Source organism: Acanthochromis polyacanthus, chromosome 14 (assembly GCF_021347895.1).
Source record: "Acanthochromis polyacanthus isolate Apoly-LR-REF ecotype Palm Island chromosome 14, KAUST_Apoly_ChrSc, whole genome shotgun sequence".
Classification (NCBI taxonomy): Eukaryota; Metazoa; Chordata; class Actinopteri; family Pomacentridae; genus Acanthochromis; species Acanthochromis polyacanthus.
In genome coordinates, this window is record NC_067126.1 from 20,440,030 (window position 1) to 20,464,403 (window position 24,374).

General features: G+C 37.9%; 1 protein-coding gene across 2 annotated transcripts in view; it reads right to left on the reverse strand.

Moving 5' to 3' along the window:
* The window catches only part of pcbp3 (poly(rC) binding protein 3), a 91,434-nt gene that overhangs the window by 28,264 nt on the left and 38,796 nt on the right, over positions 1-24,374 (reverse strand). For both annotated transcript variants that reach the window (XM_051958619.1, XM_022191842.2), the window contains exons 3-6: positions 23,857-23,923; positions 22,737-22,842; positions 22,257-22,378; positions 1,049-1,205 (exon numbers count right to left, since the gene is read on the reverse strand). In XM_051958619.1, the coding sequence (XP_051814579.1) occupies positions 1,049-1,123 (75 nt within the window). In that variant the 5' untranslated portion in view covers positions 1,124-1,205; positions 22,257-22,378; positions 22,737-22,842; positions 23,857-23,923. The remainder of the gene's footprint in view (positions 1-1,048; positions 1,206-22,256; positions 22,379-22,736; positions 22,843-23,856; positions 23,924-24,374) is intronic.

The following is a 24,374-nucleotide window of genomic DNA, read 5'->3' on the forward strand; positions in this document are numbered from 1 at the left end:
AAAGTTTCACAGTTTTGCTTTTGTATGCCACCACAGTGGATTTTACATTAAGCAATCAAGATGTGATTGAAGAATAAACTTTCAGCTTTAATTCAAGAGGTTTAACTAAAGTACTGCAATAATTGTTCAGGAATTACAGTCATTTTTGACATACTTTAGTCCCTTAAAGCTATTGTCAATTGAATGATACATAGTTTCATGAGTGCATAGTTTCAGGTGTGGCCCCAAAATTCAGAAGATAGAAAGTCTACAAGAAAAGTGCTGTTCAGGGGAAGTCTGACAATGTGTCACAAAGTGGCACTGATGCAAGTGAAGGAGACTGTGATTAGGCTGTAAAAATGAAATTGCAATGGCAAAATGTTTTTAAAAAATTAAAGAAATGCACTGTAAAGTTTAAACAAAAAAAAAGAAGGCAGAAAGATCTGCAAACAAGCAGCAACTGAAGGCAGCAGGGGCCTGACAAAGCACGTCAAGAGAGGAAACTCAGCATTTGGTGACATCCATGGGTTCCAGACTTCAGGCAGTCATTGACTGCAAAGGATTTGCATCCAAGTATTAAAAATAATCCTCATATTTATAATTATGTCAGTTTATCCAATTGCTTTAGAGAGCCGCGAAACAGAAGGGACTATGTAAAAAATGGCTGCAATTATGAAACAATTAATGCGATATTTTTGTTATCCCCTTGAGTTAAAGCTGAAAGTCTGCGGTTCAATCAAACCTTGATTGATTCATTTGAAATCCACTGTTCTGGTGTACAGAGGAAAAATTACAAAAACTGTCATTGTCCAAATACTAATGGATCTGTTTATACATATGAATTCCCAGACTGAGTCCTACTCTTCATATAATTAGTAAACTGGAATAAAAATCAGCAAAATGAGTGGAGTAATATGTGTGCATGACTTGTATAAAGGAAACTCAATTAAACAAGTATTGCTCCAAGTATGAATGGCTGATGAAAAGATCATCAATGATTTACAGGCCCCCACAATGAAGAAATGAACCCCCTCTGTGTCGTCTACACAGCCACTCTGTGCCTGCTTACTTTTCCATGCATGAGAAGGCGGATGGTGAGGGTGACATTGAGGCCACCCTCTGACTGGACTTTGGTGGGTTCCATGCTGGGGGAGGCGAGACTGGTCCTGATGTAGGATGTCCTCAGAAGGAGAAGGAGTATGGTGGTATTCCAGCCAGCCGGTCACCTGCCAAACCCAACATAACACAAACATACACGTTAATCATATGTTAATGCTAATGTGTGAACTGAACCTTACAGTCATATTCAAGCCGTACGATGCACAGAATGGTTTGCACCTAAAGCCACATGTTACTTTAACGCCACATGAGGTTTCTAAGGAATTCCAGTGCTGAATCTTTAACTGATGTATTTTTAATGCTTCATTAGTTTGTGGCAGTGTGTATTTCTCATGTCTGCAATATAGAATCATTTAGGTCCGTTTCTTGGGGTTTATTATGCAGAACGCTTAAATTCCAAAAAAGAAAAAACAGCGAAGACTTTAGGCTAAAAATAAAACACTAGAGTGTTTGCAAATGCAAGACAGCTAAACATCACTTTATATCCCTACACAGTGTTTGCTCCATGAATGACACATAACTGTGGTGAGAGGATTCAGAGGTAACCAAATCATATACAAACCCGTGTGGGTGTTTTGTTTTCTCTCTCTCTCTCTCTCTCTCTCAAAATTGATCAAGAAAAAAAACAAAATCACTCCTTGCTATGTTCCTAATTGGAGACCACATTAGAAGAGAGAAGGATGCTGGTAACCTCTTAGATGGGCAATGTAAGAATACTTCAGAGACACGTTCCAAATTATGATACTGACCACTACAGTAACAAAATTATTCAAATCATTTGTCACAGAGGACCGTACTGTGGAGACTAAATGATAATGAATACGTCCACTAAACTCCTGAACATGAATATCTCTTTGTAATAATGTTCACTTGAAGGTGCAGCACGATGACTTGCAGAATCCTTAGTGGCAAAGTCTTCACTGGTAAAAGGCTCTTTGCTCTGAGTCAGACATTAAAGTCTTCCTCCTGTGCCCTCATTACAGTTACTCAAATTACTTTGCTCTCCTCTGCCTTTGCTATTAAGGCAAAGGCAAACAGGCCAGTCTGTATGCGTGGAGGACTGTGCCAAAAAGTCAAAGCTACTTTTTTGTGTAAAATAAGTTATAAGAAAGGACTTTGTGTTCTGTCCTGTTAAGTCTATATTATATAAAAGCATATTACTGTACAGCGAAAAGACTAAATAAAGAAAGAGCTTCTGCATATTTGCCAAGTTAGGACTGACCTCTGTTTATGTGAATTTCAATATCTCCTGTGTTATATGATAAACAGACTTTATTTTCTCTTTTCCAGAATTCCCAGTTGCTTGAATAGCTTTCTCTCTGCCACAAGTGTTGCTCTGTACACCTTTGGCTATTGTCATTTCACACAGACAACAGGATTCAAATGTTAATTTCAAGTCAACATCCGATACAGTACACTGCCCGATGTAATCACCCACCCTGTTGAATTTCTGCTGTTATCATTACCTGCAAGTTTACTATTTAATTTTTCTGGAGATATCAAACATCCCAAGGGTATTCTCCCCAACCTCTATTTTCTGCTATTAATTTTTTTGTGGCTTGTTTGGCTACGGGTTCTAATTTTGAGCCAGACACAACCCTAGGCTACTGTTATTCTTGTGCTCATATAAAAACTGGAAAAAAAATCCAGTGAAAAACAAAGATGAAGAGAGGCTGTATAAATCAGTGTAACAGCCCCCCTTTGGATAACGAGGTAAAGTTGGTATAGGTAGTGAAAGAAGGGATAAAGGGGGAAAATGAAATCTTGTTATCAGTTCTGAAGCCAGGGTGAAATCTTCAATCAGATATTGAGTGGGTAAGGGGTGGGTGCTGCTGGGTGATCTCCAAAACTTCACTTATAAAATACTGTGGAAATGGTTTAGGCACTTGAGATGTGGAGTCTTATACATCACACAACACCATCAGGAAGGCATAGGATTGGCCCTAAATTCATTCTGCAGCATGACAACAGCCCCACATAGAGCCACGGTCATGAAGAACCATGTGCAGAGCCCCCACAGATCCATGACAACACAGGGGATACGTCCCCCTCAGTACTTCCCCCAATGAAAGCAAGAAAAAGCAAACGATTGATGTAACTGATAGATGCAACAGGGGCTGTTTGCCAAAAACTACACAATCAACCAATAAAGTATGTCAGAAAAAGATTTAGTATGTCCAGTACATTGTATATCATATGCAACGTGTCAAAAAATACCAGGATGTCCTGCTCCATCTAGTCTAATCTTGCAGTATGCAAAACAACATATTTTTGACTCACAATTCTCTGTGCAGTGGAATAAAAAAATGTCCCATAGCTAACCGTGCCCCAAACTTAACAGCGCACAAACAGGTGATTTGGACAGACATCAAAGCTCAAGGTACAACACTATGATAAAGCTGTATGCATACTGTATGCAGCAGTTTGTTCTATGCAACAGCAATAGTATGTACATAAAAGAAAAAGAATGTGTTGTGGAATCCGGGAAAGGCCTTAAATAGGGCTGGAACTGTGAGCTCATACAACCACTGAATTTTACTGTGGAAAATGTTATTAGATCATTATCAATTCCATTATATTTGGACTTGTCACCCAGTGCCTGAATTTTATGTTTTCTTTTGCACAGGTAAAGACATTTCCACTGTAAACTGATGCGGCCATGGCACAAATTGGGAAATTAATGGAGAAAATCATGAGTGCTTCAAATTTCCTGGCCAAAGACCTATAACAGTGGAACAAACTGCTGAGTCTCTTACCTGTGAATGTCACTAAATGGGTGAGAACAGGTGGTTTTAAAGGCAAGGGATCATACATCAAATGTTGAGCTAAAACATGTTAACATATAGCTTTTGAAAGCATTTCATGACTTTCCTTACACATATAGAGGACTATATAAATACAGAGAGCGTGGGGTTGTGCCACCGACCTAAAGCATGCGACAAGTAGCGCTAGTTCTCAAAGTATTAACGTGGCCTCCATGAACTATTTACTTATTACGAATAAAATATGACAATGAAACTGCAAACAGGCCGAGGGAAGTGTACAAGAGCAAAGTGAAACCAGTAACCTTTTAGGACCAAGTTGGACACCTGGGAAGACACAACCTCTCTAAACTATTCAGCAACAACTTCAGCGGGATACCTGAGCTGACCTGGATGTTAACTAGCTTGCCTCCATGATGTCCCAGAGAATCACCTTCATCTCAGCAGGTGAGTAAAGTAAGTCTCTCTTCATTTCTTATCGACTGCCTTTTTATGCTTAAATGGGCCACGCTGGTTTTGTGTATTACTTGATAATTCAGGTCTAGACCTTATAGGGGGCAGTTTGGATGCTGAAGCTGTCAATGTGATTCTTAAAAAAAGCTTTCAAACACATACTCTCCTCCCTAAACACACTGGATGAGACCCACCTTTTCAATGTGTGTGTTTTATTATTGGTGCAGAAGGTTTGCACATCTTCTGTACTGTCTAGTTGCTGCTTGGTTTGAGTTGTGGTGAAATGTGTAGTTGGCTTAGCATAGTAATCAGAATGCTGCTAACTAGTTTCTTTGGCAAGAATATCTGTGAGGTGTGTAAGTCAGTGCCATGATAAGTGCACTGGTAACACTGATCTGATCTGAAGATAAACTTTGAATTCTATTTAAATGAATATTACAGGATGGATGCTATATTTTGCAGAAGAGAATACTGAACTCTTCTGTGATTGATATAAGGCTGCTCTATACCGAAAGCTTCTCTCATGATCTACCGTGTGATTCTCGTAGAATTGGTGGATGTGCTTTTCTAATTTCTAGACACTCTTCAAAAACCTGGACAGGCATAGCAGAGTTTTGGATAGAAATCAAATTATTGCAAGTGACTGAATTGACTGGCACATAATACTGTTAAAAAAATTACTCAGTGTATGACAGGAGGTTAAGACAAAAAAAGAAAGTGTTTTCTGTGTCTTACATTTTTCAAATTAATTTGGTTATCGCAAAATGATGAATGTGTGCTGTCAAAACAAATTACATACAAACAAAACATTGTGTTCGGCTGCGCTTTTTGCACCCCTTAGTGACACATTTTGTCAAGCCAATTAGCAACACCTAGAGAACAGTGAACACCTTAATGTGCCGACTTATGGAAGGGTTGAAAGGAAAAAAAAACTGCTTATATAAATGTGTCCAACTTGCTCCAGGTCTAATGATCATGGTGAGATTGCTAAAAGGCGGCAGACAGCAGGATGTGTGTCGCAACCAAAGGTGTTAACAAGCTCATGTGTCAGGTACCCATGTACACTTGGTCCTCACGTGGCTCTGTTCAGATATGAGTGCTGGTCTTTTTTGAAAGCATTGTGTGCCAGCCCCCCGCCCATTAGATTGTGGAGCGGGGAAGCTGGCATCATATCCTGAGTATTGAGTACTCAATCTTAAGGTACTATTTTAATTTTCTATATATTTATTTTGTGTCATTATCTTCATATTGCCCCGAGTGATGCACTAAACCAAAGTAACAGTGTTTGTGCCTTTATGATTGTTTTTTGAAATGGATTTCCTTGTACCTTCTCATAACATGCAAACCTAAGTTTAAATGTAAATACCAACATCCTCATTTGATTGCACCCACAAATGATTTGGTAAATGATTTTTTGGTACAGTATTAATGACCTTGCATAGTGATGAACTTGATGACCGTTTCATGCTTAGTTCATACGTAGTGCTTTGGGTCATGAAAAGTTTTATGTTTCTTACTGTCATTGCCGACATGGTAGCAACTTCAGAGTTGCTTGCAATGGAGAATATTGTCAACAGCACACACACAACACAGTGTCACCTTTGTACCACAACCACACGTATTGTTTTAGCTACCAGTTCCGTACAAGCTGGAGGTACTTAGAGATTCATGTGGTCTGGCTTCCAACAACATAACATTTGACATGTGTTGCTTGTGGCTGAGACATTTTAAGGGAGGGGTTGAGGATCTGATCATCTTGTTAATTAAATGGTTAAATGGTCTTAATTTGCCATAGGGTCACATCATTAGATACATCACAGCACTACCTGAACTTTCCTATTCCACCTGAAGTATGCAAAAGTGTAATTGGTTGTGATACAATTAAGACAACAGCCACCAACTGCAGTAGACAATTTGGATATATCACTGTGCATGTACATAGTTACTGTTTATGTAAATTAATTACGCACATGCAAACAAAGATCTGACAAGTGCAATTAAATGTTTTCATTCACTGGGCAGGCCTGTCTTTGTGCTACTCTTGGGGCAGCCATTTGGTAGATGAAAGTACTCACTTTCAAATTAGGTAAATCTGACATTAGAAAATTGTACTTCACTCATTTCAAACAGTTTTTTGGTCAAACACCTGTCCATGTGTGATGGAGTAACTGAACTGAATGGGGACTAGAGGCTTCTCTCTGGCTCATTGCCTAGATAGCGTCTGCTAACCCATATGAGGCGTCTAGGGAACATCAGGAAATTTAAGCATTTACTAGTAGTCTATATGTGAAACATGAAGGGGACAATTCATAAATTATAGCTTCAGGAAACTACCTGAGTTACATTCACCCTCAATAAACTGTATGAATCTTTGCATGCACATCACTCACACCATGCCTGTCACTACCACAAGCAAATTCTTAACATGGAAAAAAATTACGGAAAATAAAACAACCAACATTATACATTGTATTAATTGGAAAGCATGACTGGAAACAGAGGTTTTCTCGTTGAACAAAAAAATTTACATTCTGAACTGAAATGTTAAAAGAGCACATCACGTGCCATGACAGGTGCTGCCCCCCTCTACGCAACATTTCAGCGCTAGGCAGTGAAATATCGAAGCAATGAGGGGTCAGAAATGACACTAAAATTGACGTTTTTGTATAATGTAAGAATAGGAGCAATTTACTAATTTTCAATCCCAGATCATCTTTATGAAAACAGCTGGGTTAGTTGGACAACACGTTGTACAGTCCACTTACGTTGTAGTATAACCTAGCTCTTAGACGCTAATTTTAGCTGAATTTTAGGACAGGGGCAAGGAGAAGAACTGTAATCCCTGTGGTTGGTGCGACAGGTCAGAGTCAACTTGTCTGTGAGCACTTATAGTCCATATCTTTACAAACACTGGGTCTATTATGGATGGTAATCTTCCAAAATCATGTTAATGGCGTCACTAAGGTTCCCTTTTCACCAACAAAGAAATATTTCCAAGATCAGATGTACACTTTATGAGTTTTAGTCTGGGAAAATGCATGCATTTCTTCTGACCAGACTGGACCTTTTTAATGCCCTTCATAAGGGCCTTCTGACTACAACTACTCACATTCAAAATTCAACTCCACAGGTTCTAACAAGGGCGATAAAAAATTAAAGTCGAATTCCCATGCTCCAGTTGTCTGTAAGCTCAACTGGGAATCCACTGCTTTCAGAGTACAATTTCAGATTTTCCTTTAGGTATGTAACTACTTAATAGTCAGGCTTAACAGTACATATTAGACATGATCTCAGACTACATACCCAGAGCCCACACAAGTTACAAGGTTGCTCTGCTTTGTATAGTCTGGTCACACTAAAGGTATTGTCACATAGCATTTATCATCTATGAATGACTAAATAAAGGCATGTGTGGAAGTGCTTATGTTGGTTGTTATCGTCATAAAGCTTTATTTATTTATTATGAGAAGTACATACCTTGAACTGCTTTTGTATATAACTGTGCAATACAAATAAAAATTTATTTGAATAAATACAGTGAGTAAAATGAAGCCATCATCCAGAAAAGCACTCTTTGTGGTGAAGCTAGAGCAGGAAGACTGTAGAAGCTGCTTTCACAGGACAGAACATGTTCATGTTCAGCAGAAGGACAAATGATATAAAAATTAGTACTTAGGCAAACGAAACACCACAAAATTCATAGGTAATCATGAGCCTGAAGTGGGCCTGAAATACTTGTCTTGTGATGCTATTTAAACCATTCCATTTATCTGGTCTATTGCTACTTTGTCATTGACAGAAAGCTACTGAATGTAAAAAAGAGATAGAAATGATTTAAAGAACAAGATGGAAGAAATGAGTGAAACTAATTCTGCTAAGAGACATGCTGGCATGACATTCTGAGGAAAACTCCTGAGGCCTAACTTATTGGTTTTTTGAAAGCCATAGTGTAAAACCAACCAAGTTCAAAACTCAAGATTAGAACCTGCCATGAATTCACTGAGTTGTTTTAATGCAATAACTAATGCACAGCTAAAATTAAAGCTGTAGATTTGTAGACAGCAAAGCATTTCTAAATCCGTACAGTCACACCCCAGATAATGTGAAGCTCCTGTTTTTGACTTAGACAGCTAAAAGCTTGAAATTTTGTTGTAAAGTATGTGGGCCAGACATATTCTGGAAGTGATGTACAAGAAAATATCTGCTGTAAGAGGGCCACAGGGGGTCCAATCTATCTTGCAACTTTGCCGTTGTAGACATTGTGTTCGCTGTCATGGACTCAGCACCACACAACTCCTGAGTCACGGAAAAGGTCATCTAGACACTTCCAAACAAGTCTGGGCTGGTACATCAGGTCTAGGTCAAAACCAAGACCAACACACTAAATAGATCCATCACAAAGATTTGCCAGGAATATGAATGAGGCATTGTTGGGTGCTAAGTTAAGGTCTGGCTCCTTGAGTTGAGGTAAACGGTAAATCAAGTAACGAAGAAAGAGCATTGCTTACACAAGAAGTCTTAAATTTCTTTTGCTCTGCATGTTGTACATAATTCTATAATTGTCTCCAATAAAGGGCAGGGACAGTTAGGATCAGGTTTATAAGAGCCAAAATACATTCCAGACTGTGTTCTGAATAACAGCTTATTTGAATTAGGAAGCTTTTATCATTAAACAGGTTCACTAATCACAATTTCTAATAAAAAGTGAGCTTATAATTTGTGATGTTGATGTAAAAGGCAACACTGTGGAACTAACAAGCCACAAGTTTTTTTTATTGTTTTTTAGTTTTATTTTTCTTTTCTGTTGTAGAGTTTTCTGATTTGATGAATTTGACATATAACAAGATACTCCTGAAACTGTGGACAAAAACATTACTTTTTTTTTCAGTGGAATCCTGTTTCAGTTTTTCCTCCTCAAGTAGAAGTACATGAGTCAAGCCAAGGCAATTTATAGTTAATAAAATAATTATTCAGAGGAATAACCATACATAGAATAAATAGTCGATGTGTCAATGGTAGAGGTCAGGAAAAGAGAGTCAAATTTATATATTTTTTCTTGGTACTAAAGCTAATCACATAACCTTTGTCTGTTCCTTCAAATTTGCTGTATTTTATGCTACTTCTTCCTGAAACTGTAAACCCTCGTTTTTATAGACAATCTCCATCATAAAGCATCTCTGAATTACTGTGATTATCTTCGAAAAGTCTTTTTATTAAAATAATGATAGCTGTCTTTGCTGATAATTGAGAGTATGCATTGAATGCCCTGCTCATCATTCCCAGTGTCCATTTAATGTGTTCCCAAGGACAGTCGGTGCTTTAGGGATTCCATTATCCTTCGACATATAATGACAGTGCAGCAGCGGCAACATGAAACTTATACAGTGAGGTCAGACAAGCATGGCAATAAAGATAACGCAAAATGACAAAGGAAATACAACAAAGGTACAATATTGTTCAAATGACTCCATTACACAAATCTGAATGGACTGAGGTGCATGTGATTGTTGCTTTAGTGGTGATGCAATGTCTGCTGTATACATTCATTCCATGCATTTTTGGTTGCTTAGTTTTTGTTATATTACAAAACAAAATCACAGGAAATGTCAGATACTACAGTTAACTATAAAACAGCTATTTTTTTACTCCTGTAGATATACAAGCTGTTAAAAACCTTTGCACTCTCTCAATAATGTTATTGCATATACGCAAGTGACATTATCCCTGTCAGGTCCTAATGTCACAGTATCCAGCTTAAATTTACCATATGTGCGCAACATTCATATTTTTCGGACATCTTTCATTATCAACCCTGTACCTTATCCATGCAATTTTGATCTCAATCCTTTATGAAGTGTGTTAGACGAGTGTTTAAATTTTTTGGGATGTGAAAATTGTAAGATTTGCCTATTAGAAGTTAACTGTTTTTTCAGAAAACAACACTCAAACTGACACACAAAATACTATAGAAAGCCCTCGGCTTTTCTGCCTCTTGTAGCTCAGATCACCAGAGTATGCTGAGTTTTTTTAAAAATAGCACTTAACCAATTAAATGCATTTTGCTTCCAGAGAACATATCTTTAGATGATAAGCTTGAACAAGAATTGCCATTGTTCGGGCTAAACATCTTATGCTCGCTGCTGTGGCCTATTAGCACCATCCCTCTGCAACGATGTACTTTCTAAGATTTCAAAATGGTTTCTCGGCCACTAACAGCTTTGATGCATTTGGGAATAGGAGTTGTAGAAGAGCACATAGAAAAGAATAAATTCGCAGTTGCATGTACCGAGAATTGTTTTGTTGCTTCATCTCTGTAAGCTGCCATCCTGCCAGACCCTCCCTTTTGCCCCAAAAGCGGGCTATAACCTGTCATTTTCAATCACTCGGCCTGGTTAACATCTCAGCAAAAATAACAGTCACAAGCCGACAGCCCCTTTCATTGTTCCTCTGCCACCGAGCATTAGCTTGGAGGGCTAAAACAGTTTATTGGTGCGTGTCTGCTAATAAGCTATGCTCGCTGATAGTTGTCCCCCTTTCTTCTGTCTGACCAGAAAATACAATTAAAAGACAAGGCTTGTTTTCTGCGTGCTGTTGGTAATCGCTAATGGAGAACATAGATCACTTGTGTCAATTATTAGATAATGATACACTGCTAAATGTAAACTGTCTCCAACGTTTTTCTATAAATAGTAAGATTTTAATCATCTTTTTCTGAACTGAAATTCATATTTCATCTGAAAAGGGCTGTAATTCAAACAAATCTAAACTAAATGTGCCACGCTGGAGATACTTGAAAACTCAACATGCATCGTTGCCACTATATTACAAGTAATGTAAGCAACTAATGTGTTTTTTTTTTACTAAACTGACTTCATAACAGCAAAGTAGCAGACAAGATTACACATTATCCATTCAGGAACAAAGAGATTCCCTAGAGGACAACAAAGCCAATGATATCTGTTATTAATCATGCCCCCATAGTTCGATGACTATAAGAGAAATTAACATGGTAAGACATAGCATGTCACTCATTTGGAGTGACTGAGAGGAAAATTTAAAATTTGTGTCCAATCTGATTATTTTTATCCCCCTCCCAAAGATGTCACAACAAATAATCAGGAAGCATAAGGGGCCCGCAATGATATACAGTTACATTTAGGGAATCATAATTCTTGGTCACAGAAAAATTGTAAATACATCTGTTTTGTCAGCTATAATAATTTAGAAAGAATTTACCTTTGTGCAGATCCAAACGGATGACCACCACCCCAGCTCTTAACAAAAGGTTTGTAAAATGGCATTGAAATTTTATGCCTCCTGCCACTAGGACAAGATGCGAAGCTGGCAAACCATTGGCCAAGACATGGAGACATGGAGTCACGTGGGCGATGAATCATAACCTGTGATGTCACATTGTGGCGTATAACCCGAAAATACGCCCCGAATTGAACGAGTGCTGAAGCCGATAGTCACGTCGCCGTGCTTTGACCATTGCATGAGCAAGTGTTGTCCCTTATATGGGCAGAAGATTTGACGAGTGCCCCAGATTAGGGTACCCCTCGGGGTCTGGGGGGAGGTTGGAGGTGGCAAACAATCGAGATGGGTGCCTGGATATTCTACGTGACATGTCAGCGAAGCCATCGAATGTTGTTGCTAAATGCTATTGTTGTCTTGTTGCTAAAATCAACATTTGCACTTCCCTTTGATTTTGTGTATTGTACCCTGCAATTCGGACATGGCATAAAATGATTAAGTTCCATTTGAGCAAATTATCTGTTTCCACACATTGAGTGTAAGTCCAGCATCAGACCACTGTACCAATGTTCAATACAATAGCACAGAGACTTACTACAACAGTGTTTTTTGACTCTGGCTACAGAAAAATATCCATGCTGTTGTGATTTTATGCTACTGTGTTGATACAAGCAAACAAAATGAGTACTAATAAACTCTGAAATTGAATGATTTAGTTTCTCTGCATAAGGACTCTGTGCTGGAATATTTTTTGATTGACTGATAACACACATGCAATTACTATCCAGGTCAGTAATGACACTTGCAAATGTAGCCCTTATCTTATCATGCTGCTCTGATGTTTGTTTTTATTAATTTCTGCCCATTCTGAAGGCTCTTGGTCCTTTCAGTCTCTGTAAGTCATCGATATGTCTTGTGCTGTAACCATCCTGATAGAGACACTGCATGCAAAATGGATTCCAAGTGTGGGATAGCGGATTTTTTGCATGTGTTTATGTGAGTTTTTCTACCCTATATTGTCAAGTTAAAACCATGAAATAACAGCATTACCAGAATCTAATCCATCTCAGGCACCACAGGAATCAGGTGTTTCCTTGTGTACTTACAGATAAATATGTTCTTGTGCACTTTAAATCTGTTTAAATTTGCAATTACACTGTGATTTCTTTTTTTCTGTTGTTTTGTTCATTAACTAGTATACCTATAGTCCACATTTTGCTTTTTGAATGCTGTTAACAGTGATAATTAAGACTAATAGAAATTTGCATATTGTGAAAATTGTGAATGTAGTAGTTTTTCTTCTTCACTGGGTCAGTCGCCATCTCACTGCCGGCGCCATCACTTATCAGCTCTGACTGAGGCAGGATTTCTCCACCAGTGTTGTCCTCTCTTTCTTCTTTCTTTCTTTTTTTTTTTAAAATTAGCTATAGATCAGCCCTGCGATAGACTGGTGAACTGTCCAGGGTGTCCTCTGCCTTTGCCCGAAGTCAGCTGGGATAGACTCCAACCCCTCTACAAACCTAATGAGGGTTAAGTGGTAAAGATAATAGATGGATAGCTATAGATCACTTTCCTCTGCTAAAAACTGATTGTATCTGAGAAATTGACTGAATAAGTGAAGCGGTAAAAGTACTACTTCAACCACAAAGGCCATCACGGTAATTACCTGTGCTGGCTTCAATAGCTTAGCGATACTCATGCTAGCCCACATGAATTCGACCATACGACTCACAATCTCAAAAATACACCGATCATGCACAACATGATGACCACCTGCCTAATATTGTGTTGGTACCCCTTATGTGGTCAAAAAAAAGCTCTGAACCACTGGGCATGGAAAAGAGGACCTCTCAGAGTGTCCTATTGGGTCTGGCACCAGTGGATCCTTTGGGTACTGTGGGTTGTGCACTGGGGCACTTGTTCCTCTGCATCCTGTTGATGCTTGATCAGAATGGGGTCTTCGAAGTTTGGAGGTCAAATCAATGGTCGATGGTCATATTCCTCAAGATGTTCCTGATTTGTTTGATGTTTTTGCAATGTGGTAAGGTGCATTTTCCTGTAGGGGTAGGCCAGTGACATCTAGGATTGTAATTTGCATGAAGGACTGTGCTTGTTCTGGGACAACGTTTATTCAGGTGTCTAAGTCTCATCAACACAGATGCCAAAATCCAAGGTTTTCCAGCAGACCATCACATAGTACCAATATGATCAGTGTTATTCACTTCACCTGTCAGTGGTCATAATGTTGTGGCTGACTGGTGCAGGTTTCATATGTCATCATTCTGACTACAGTCCCAATGACTTCATTATATACAAGAGCTCCCTGCAGCCTCGTGGTTTGGATGTCAATATTGAACAATTTTCTCATGATACTGTGAGTAGAAAAACTTATATTAATTACTAGTTTAATATTTTGAAAGCAGTATATAACCCTGGAAGTGTTTCTGCTTCATGATTCTCGATTGTAAGTTACATGGTTGTGTCTCCAAAGACGTCCTGGGTTCAAGTTATTGTCTTTTCTTAGAGGGTTAATATTGTATCCAACTGAACATTGACCGTCTCAGAAAGGTTGAAAGGGTCAAGTGAGGTAATAATCACAGTTAGATATGTCCAGGGATCTTTTTCCACACACAGAAATCATCCATCTTAAATAGTCATTCTTCTGAAAGCCAGTGTGAAGAGTAGAGTAACAAAAGGGAGGGCAGCAAGAGGTCAGCTTCATCTTAAATACATCATTTTCTCCTGGACATAAGCTTATTTTTTCTTTACTCCGTGTCTCTAAAGTATGGCTTGTATCAATTCTACACAAAATACACCATTAGTCTTCTCGGTCATCCACCTCCATAGCTGTATTTGTAGAAAAGGAACATTAAAATCCTTTAAAAACAAAACAGAAGTACTTTTTATCGGATGTAACGCAGCTTTACAATTAAGTGGGACAATTGACTCAACAGGCGGTATACTTTCAGTGGATAACAAATGACTTGGCATGGAATCTAATTTCGTTTTCAGAGTAACATTTTTCTTCATGACTGCATTTTCAAAGATGAATTGCAGAAATCAAATGGTTGAGCTTTACAATGATAGATAATACCAGCAATAAGGACAAAAACAAACACACTGCTCACATGTTGAGCACAAAACAAAATGACTTGTCCAAGAGCTCCAGCTTTTTTTTCTTCAGTTCAGATGCCCCCAGCTTTGGCTGAACTCACTAATCACATCCCGCCACCACAAACCACATACCTATTAAACGTTGCATCAAAACCTTTACAGATAATTTAGTTTTCTTGTGTAGTAGGCATCATATACAATGACAAGAAAAATTATGACCCTTTGGCATTACTTTGTTTTCTGCTTAAGGTGAAATTAGATTTGATCTTCATCTAAAAAACACACTGTGCGTAAGCTGACAACACACAAACAATTCTAATCTTCTGAGTCTTAATTTCTCCTTATTAAACATTTCTGGTGCTGATTGGGGAAAAAATATTTATGTAGACCTGGGTTCTAATAATTGTGATGACTGCAGACAGGCATGTCAGACAGCTAGATCTGTGCAACAGACAGAAAGAATTTCATGTCATTCTTCTTGCTTTGGCTCAGCCAAATTATTACGATATATCATTAGGGCTGATGACATAGCTATAAATATATCTTGATACAATGTTTAATGTCAGTCAGTTTCAACAATTATTGATCATTTTAAAGACCTATTGAAAATAGAGAAAATAAGAAAATATGTTTTAGTTTGAATTCGCCCATTGTTTTTTGTACTTTTTGCCAGTTTTTATCAAGGCAGACAAGTAATAATTTTTATGTCAACACAACAATGAAGAACACACATACATTTACACTCTAAAATAAATGAAGATAAACTGTTACCTAGTTGGTATGATTATTTCCTTAGGTAGTATTGTGTGTTCTTCCCAGACAACTTAACAACACTTTAACATTTGTTTTGTTCACTCGACAAACATTTTCCTGGCAGTATCATGGACAATCATGCAGGTATTTTATTATTATTGATTTAATTTTGGGAGAGCAGCGGTTTCCTCTGCGATGTTCCATCATTAACCACGCCCGACGGGTACGTCGGCGGGGTTATTGCATTCGGTGCGGTATCTGGCTGGGTAAGTATGTATGTATGTATGTATGTATGTATGTATGTATGTATGTATGTATGTATGTATGTATGTATGTATGTATGTCCGATATCTCTGCAACCGCTGAAGTCAGGATAATCAAACTTGGCACTGAAGATCAGTCTAAGGTCCCCTGCTCAGTTGTGGAGTTACAGGTCAGCAGATCAAGTAGGGAGGGAGATACGTACAATGATCTAAATTGATACATATTGCATCAGTTGTATAGGGAGGACAGGGTTTTCGCCAGTAGAGGGCGTGGTTCTGCCCTCTACTGAGGGCTCATCTAGTTATTATTTCATGCCATGATAAGTTAAAATACTTGTTGTGATAAAGACTTACACTAACATTAGCTGAAGTTTATCAGAGAACAGTACTGGGAATAATATTAACCTAATGCAACATTGTTGCTCCTTCTGGTCTCTTTTCTTAAACATGAATAAAGTCAGAGCTGCTGGTACTACCATTACTGTTTCCATAGATGTTTCTTCCACACCTCAGCTGCACCTTTAACTGTTTTCTCTGATCAACAAATCAGAACCTGAGACTTTCTAGTGATGCAATGGGGAAAAAAATGCTATTAGTTTACGAAAATAACCAATCAAATGACAGCCTCTCCCCTTTTTCAATATCTAGATTAAAACAAGTTATGTTGGCAACTCCAACATATGTAACATTAGAGTTGCAAATCTGACTGGCCTGCAAGGCTTTATATCCAAGGAAATTAAATGCAAGAACGAAGGGAAAGTATTATCTGGTGGCTGATAAGTTTGGGTTTTTTAACATTTATTTTAGTTCATCACTTTGGGCAGGCATGTATACCAAGGTACCAGGATTTAATTTTGGTAATTGCATGATTATGGGTGAGTCTCAATAGCCTGTGTGTTAGGGATGGCATCCTTTCATTAAAACACTGTTAGTATCAAGCAATCAAATGTAGCCATTTCATGCAGCTGTGAAGCTGTAGTCAGGAAAAAAAGTGAAGTGATACCAGCTGCACTCTGGCTTGTTGTTTAATTAAAACAGGCCACGGCACGAAGTCTACAGCTGCATTATCTGATCTGAAGTCCAATTTAGATGTTTCCAGCTACAGAGACACAAATGATTATAGTTTAAAAAATACTACATAAGAGATAGTTATGCAGCACGAACACAAATACATCCAACTAAATCCACAATATGTGTACTGATGCCATGCCATAAAGGCCATGGTCCACTGTCCTGATGGCTCCCCTTGCTATATATTTTGCCAAAAATCAAGGACAATAAACACCAGTGTTTGATGTCCATCACAACATCCATATCACTGGTTATCTCTGTACGCCACCACTGGCAGCGTCTTGATGTCAACTGTCAAGAAAAACGTTTTTTTCCCCCCCATTAGCTCCCAAATTATCACAGCCCAGCTGCTACACCTTCAATACTTTTGCTTTTGAAACACATTCAGTCTTGGCTATGCTCACTATTTAATGATGCACCAGCGGCTTATGTGAGCTAAAAGTAGTCTGTGAAACACAAAAGTGGCCTCTGAGTAGACATCACTTTTGGATTTAATTGGAAATACACAGATTCCCATTTACATAATTCCTAAGTTAACAAGCATCATAGTCCAAGTGAATAACTTTTGCCTTTTTAACGTGTTGGAATTATTAATAGTGGGATGTTCGTTTGATTGCACTGTATTTATTTTAATAGCAACAACAAAGTTTGCTTGTGACTTAAAGTACCTCATGGTACCTGAGTTCTCTGTAACAGCTGTTATATGTAATTGAAATCTTCGGATTAGGTACTACTAGGTTCTTATTTTCATTCACTTCAAGTATAGTTGTAGTCGATTTGTCTTGTGAACTCAATGACTGATGCTAAAGACCTTTGCAATATAAAAAGTTATTTTGATGATAAACCTATGAGCAGGGGATTTTATGATGAAGAATTTACAGGAGTCCCAGATGTTTTAAACAGAGGCAATTACTGAGGTTCATTACTGAGGGGACCAGAGATGACAGGTGTAAGTTAACACCATGTAATGCCCCCAGTTATCAAGGTTGCCATCCCAAGGTGGTACTTAAACCAATACAACATTTATGCCAAGCTTGCTTAATGTTCAAATAATGGTCGTCTTCAAAGGAACACAGCACATATTCTTACATGTGTTCGAAAGTCACATTGTGTATGCAATTGTCCCCCACGGCCTCACTCCCAAAGCCATAAAACGGTGGCTTCTCTGTATCTTTCTGTCCTTGGTTGAGACAGACAATGAACTCACACTTAAATAAAGTATGACCTGTGAAAAACCACACAACCATGTAAGTTGATAAAACCAACACTATGGCACACTCTTAAATTTGAAACGCAGCTTCAGAACTAACCAGACAGACAGGCAAGACAGGCTATTTAACTGGCACCTGCCACGTGGAAACTCCCCCGCAACATTGGACAGTTAATATTAAGTCTTCAAGATCAGCTCATTAATATTTGATTTAATTACATTCCTACAAAGCAGCTTTTAATGCTCCTCCTTGGCTAGTTCAGGGATAGTGCCAGAGAGAGCCACACTAATAGCAAAATAATGAGGGCAGAACTGCTACTGATATTTTAGAGCTAAAAACAGCTGCTTGAGAATCATACCTTCTACTGTAGAGGTAGCACTGGTGAGGTCTCTGTGTTAGTGCACACACTTGATAAATCTTGTTGAACACTTCCTACACTATTAGTCTTTTTTATATACTCTAGGACTGCACTTTTCTTATGAATAATGAAAATCTGTAGGATCAAAGGCTGATTTTATGCTCTAGTCCAAAAAAAACCTCCCATTGTACCTTAGTCTAGCTGCCATTTTTAGAACTGTTCAGTGACCACAACAACTGCACTGAGCAGTAAAATGGTGACACTGATATACATCTAGAGTCTGCAAAAATGAAGCATGAAATTATTGAGCAAGGGTGTAAGCATCGAGTCTAAAGTTTTTACATGCTTCACTCAACAGATAACTCTAAGTTTTAGCCTACAATGTGATTTCCTGGACAGGTGTCTTTTATACAGATAACGAGTTCAAACAGGTGCCATCAATACAGGGAACGAGTGGAGGACAGAAGAGCTTCTTAAAGAAGTTGTTACAGGTCTGTGAGAGCCAGAGATCTTGCTTGTTTGTAGGTGACCAAATACTTATTTTCCACCATAATTTACAAATAAATTCTTTAAAAATCCTAAAATGTGATTTCCTGGATTTTTTTTCCATATTCTGTATCTCACAGTAGTGTACCTATGATGAAAACTACAGACCTCTGTCATCATTTTAAGTGGGAGAACTTGGTGGCTGACTAAATACTTTTTTGCCCCACTGTACATTGATAAAAGGTAGTTTCCTGAACCACATACATAAGTGTGCATGAAATCTCTAATGTATTTGTTCCTTGTTAATCTCTGCATCGTGTATGCTCAGACTCCATAATATGGTCAGAGGTAGCAGAGGCATAGTGTTCCTCCCCTATAGGGTTATGAAAGGAAGCCAGTATCTGCTGACTTAGTCCTATCAGTCCAAAACAGGACTCTGTACAGAGAGCCAGCTTAGATACATTTTTTTTTCTGAGCATGAATCTATAAAGCTTTGCTCCAAGTATTAAATTGTCAAAACACGCATACATGTGTATGCACAGGCACGTACAACTTGCTCAAAGGATTTGAATACAAACAGGCACAGAGACAGACCAATATAGAAAAACCTGAAAGCAAACTTGTGCACTTTTATTCCATTCTTCCTTCTCACTTTTAAGAGAGCTGAAGCTGGGTAGTATCAGTCACAGCACACACGAGTTCCACTGCAGTGTGTGGCCGTCTGACTGGGATATTATAGTCTGCTGTGTTTAGTCGGTGGCTGGGCACAGTTTATATTTGTCATTAAATTCAATTTGTTACGTTGCAGGTCGACTGTGTATTAGAAAATCAGCTGAGTAGGAACCCTGATCAGGATTGTTCTAGTGGGAGCAATGCTCAATATCTCTACTGTATGGGTATATATATACTGTAAATCTGTTTATAGTCCTTCTTTCCCTTGAAGGCACTATTCTGTAGTATTAGGAATGTCTAGAATTGCAAGAGGTGATAATGTACAGTCGCTGAAAACACAACAGGGGAGTTTGAAGTTGAAAGTTTGCTGATAGAATAGAAAACTTGAGTTATATGTTGGGACTGCAGTAAGAACTGTTTGGGAATAGGAGGTTTTCTGCTCTGTACACTGCCATACACTTTTGCGTCTGCACACCACTATTACTGACACTAAGTGGGTCTCTCTAGTTATTGTTGCTGGGCCTTTGATCCCTGCAGAGTTAATTGACTTAACATTTGAGTCACATGGGTAAGTCTCTTAGAGAAGATACTGTAAAAAATATTTTAAAAAACAGTTCCAGTTCAAGGACTGCCTCATTCATAGTCTACATTTCAAGGCTGAATATGCCATTACAGCCAACGAGGCCCTTTTGTCCCAGTGGCTTCACCAATTATTGCTGAAATATATTGCTTTTTTTTGCCCAACCATGGTGATACAACAGGTATATCTTTGACGGCTCATGAAATCCTTCAATATATAGTGCATTGTTTTTTTTTTGCTTAATGGTGCATTCAGGCTTTATCATCAACTATGGAAGTTGGGAGTACGGCATAAGCTAGCCCAACAAAAAGCCACTTCCAGGGTGATGTAATGAGCTATAAAGATAACTTCAATGATATATTGCATTTTACTATTTGTGCATTATTTGTCCATCATTTGTCCATCGTGCTGAAATAATCACTGTTATTCACACTGAAATTGCATATTTGGTTTTTATACTGTGGATATTTCAGTGAAAGTACCTACATTAAAAATATTTGACTTCACTGGGTGACCAGAACAGCACAGCTGCTTTTTCAGTTTCAGTCAGTGCAAATCCAGACTGTCTCATTTAGAGAAAAGGTGCAGGTTAAGGCAACTGGCCTTTAGTCCATTTGTCTGTATTTGTACCTGACAGCATTACAAATGTTGATTCATCTAGTTGGATGAACACATTCATTGTAACAGTCTAAACACTCCTAACACTTGTACAGAATAGGTGTTCAAATGTGCTTCTGGACGTGCATCTGTTTATTTTGTTTTTCCCCATTGCTTTGTGTATATTTTTTAAGACTGTTGATGTGGTATTTTCAAATCTGCCAGTTTTGCCTTTCCTTGGTGTAGCCCCTGACGGTGGTAAGATGGCAGAAGGTGTTACAATGTCAGAGGCTAAAATCTGCCTGAAGGAATTCCTTCACACACTCCACAGTTTAAACTGTTAAAGAGGAGTTTCACTGAACAAACAGCAGCATAATCTGTTGATAGAAGTCAAATTGACATTGTGAAATTGTGATGAATCTGAAGGCCTTTCCATAGAATTTGTCTATATGACTAATGTCACCATATTACCCGGGATATTTTGATGGAGGAGCCAAAATCATTCAAAAAAAAAAAAAAAAAAATCATTCCTGCAGGACAGATGCCAACTTGCAACCTAACTGAATAGATGGACTGCATGCTACATTGGAGCTACTCACTTCAGTCTCAAGTTAACTTTCATGCAGAAGGCAAGCATGCCTTTCCAAGAAGGGATAATTATGTCCCTGGTGTATTAGAGGAACTGTAGCAGCAGGGAGCCGTTTCTGTGGTCTACGTTGATGACTGGGAGAAACTTCTTATTCCATTTACTGACATTAAAGAGGCTGCTGGAGATGGGTCAGTCAAGTGGCTTGTGCATGACTGTACACAAAACTCAAGAAGCAATAGGTCTAGTATACCTAGTAATTACTAGAGGATGAGAATATTCTTATATTGTGATATCTTAATCTTTACAGTTCAATCTTAGTTCTCTGGTAGTCACACATGCCTGCTTGGGCATCTTCATAAAAGAATAAATTCCATCAATTTAACATTGGCGGATGGTAGAAGTTTTGTTGGGAATCAATGTGTTGCTTGAAGTTTAGTTTTCTTTGGACAGTTCCTTCCTACAGTTCTTTTCAACTATTATTGCCATTACTGCTACTCTGACTAAATTTAATTAATTTTCCCTTCAAATATATTTTGTTACATTTCCTTGATCCTTGTTTTTTTGTCTTCTCCTTTCTTTTGCTCCCTCATCTCCCCCTCAATTTAGCATTATCATACTATAATGTGTGTCTACTTCCTTTTGTTGTCTGTTTGCCATGTTTCTTTTCCTATTCTTTTATTTTCTTTTTTTTGTGATTTATTATTATGAAATTACTGTTTAAAACACTGCCTCTGCTTAAGCCCTCCTCATGATCTCTGATGTTACTTTTATTGTTATAACCAGCTAAACAACCACCAAGAAAGTACCACAAACTAGCACATGTACACGCTCACCCCTACACTCCCGCACACACACAATACTCACAACCTATTGTATGTTTCAATTATGTACCCCTGTTGTCTGTTTTTTGTTTGTTTGTTTTGTTTGTTCGTTGCACAATGCTTACATGTTATTAAATGTGAATAAAGGAAAAAAAAAAAAGTTTTGTTACTCACCAGATTTGCGCTGGGTGTTGTGTTCCCAGGGCATATAGGACACCAAAACAATGTGGTCTCACACGGACACAGGTCAGTTCATCAGCCTTTGGACTTCCCTTCAGGTTGATATACAGCCCATGCTGAAGCCAGGCCAGGAAAAATAGACATAAAGTGAGGTTGCAGCAGAGAATAAGAAATTGTTCCATCACTGTGCACAAAACATCATATCTATTGTGACTATCTCCTTTTTAGATAGCTTTATTGTTTTGCATTTCAGAATGGCGTGGCACTTCAAATTGCTTCAAAACTGCACAGAAGTATACATTATCAGTACATGGGTTGATTTTCTTAGTGAATTCTGTGTTTCTGCACAAGATAAATTCATTTTGAAGCTCATCAAGCCTCTCCTACCACCCACTTTTAATCAGAATAGAGCAGTCCATCAGTCATGTTACTCATAGTGTGTGCATGCAATAACAATGAGACGGTGTTTCTGACCAAAGAGGGATCCCAAAAGTCTCCTTGGCTTTTTCTTCCAGGTCATGTGACCTGTGGCTATCAGCCTTCCAGCAGAATGGGGTGACTGGACGTCTAGCCGATAGATCTAAACAGACCAGAGTTAAAACATGAACTAAGAGCAAGCTGTGGTGTGTGGTTAGTTTGTCTATTCATAATTGGGTCTTGAGTCCATTATGGGATCTAACTGACAGTTTGAGCCAATCATGGGATTCCTAAATATAAAAATGAATCTTTTAAGTGAGATGTAAGGTGCAGACTCCTTACACAATGTTGCTCAATTATATATATATATATATATATATATATATATATATATATATATATATATATATATATATATACATATATATGCAAATTAGGGCAGGGCAATCCCCATCACTTTGTCATCATTATTGTGGGATGTTTCCACATTATAGTTGCTGAGGTCATTTTATTGCCTAACCCAACTACTCATATTTTAATGCTGCAGCTACTGTCACAACCACAACTCTCACCACTGTTAAAAGTGAAATGTGTGCTAAATAATCTTCAAGCTAACATTAGTAAACACAGTTTAGAGCACTGTCCAGTCTTGAAATAAAAGTTGTCACCCTCCTATCGTTTAGTTTAAATGAACAAATTTGTTATTACAATATTGTGACGTATAGATAAATACAAAAACTTGAGTAGTTTCATCAGTGGTAGTTGAGTCAAGACATAAAGTAGAAATACTTGAGTAACTTAGATTATAAATGTAAAGGTTCACTTCTGATTACAACTGATATATAAAATCATATTTTTCATAAAACCCTTTTTGGTATACGTTGAACAGGACAATTGTACTGTATGCTTATGTGACACATATCACTCTGTACAGTTAATTTTAAATTTATTAACCCTTGGAAACCTGTGACTCAGTCATATTTAACTTGTATGGAAGAGATACATGTATGTGGTAATTCATTGTGCCTGCATTTACATCTCAAAAAGTTCATTTCAAGGGCAGCTTCTCTGTTGGATTTCCACCATTAAAAACCAATCATTACAAGAGAGCCTAAAAGTAATTTATAAAATTTCTATGTTTAGATAAATCAAATTAAGTACATGTGCATCCACTTACTTTGCTGCGCCTGGTCAGCCGAAGCAGATTCAGATCAGATTAATTGTTGTAACTGGATTGAGTGGACCTGTTAGAGAAAGAAAAATAAAGCCTCGAGGACAGTCCTGAATATTTCAAACCACATAGTTCACTTCACATCAAGACTGACATTATAAATAAAAACTACCAAAATAACCAAAACTCAGTGAGAAAAAATGGTCTGACATAAATATGACACTTGATAAGAAATGAGAACTAACCTAGATCTAGATAAACTAACATTATAGAGACAGTGTCTGTAGTGTCTGTTTACATATTTGCCAATTTATTTCACTTCCCTTTTTTTTTTTTTTTAGCTGTGTCAGTTTTACACCAGCAGATGGCAAGCATGTTATGTCTTAATGCCAATCTATCAAAGTCAGTATAATGGTGGCAAAATTCTGGAGAAAGCTGAAGAGTCCTATTTTGAATTATTCTTAATATAACTGTGTCTTAGATAAGCGTTTTAACAACTAAATAAAACTGAATGAAAATAATAA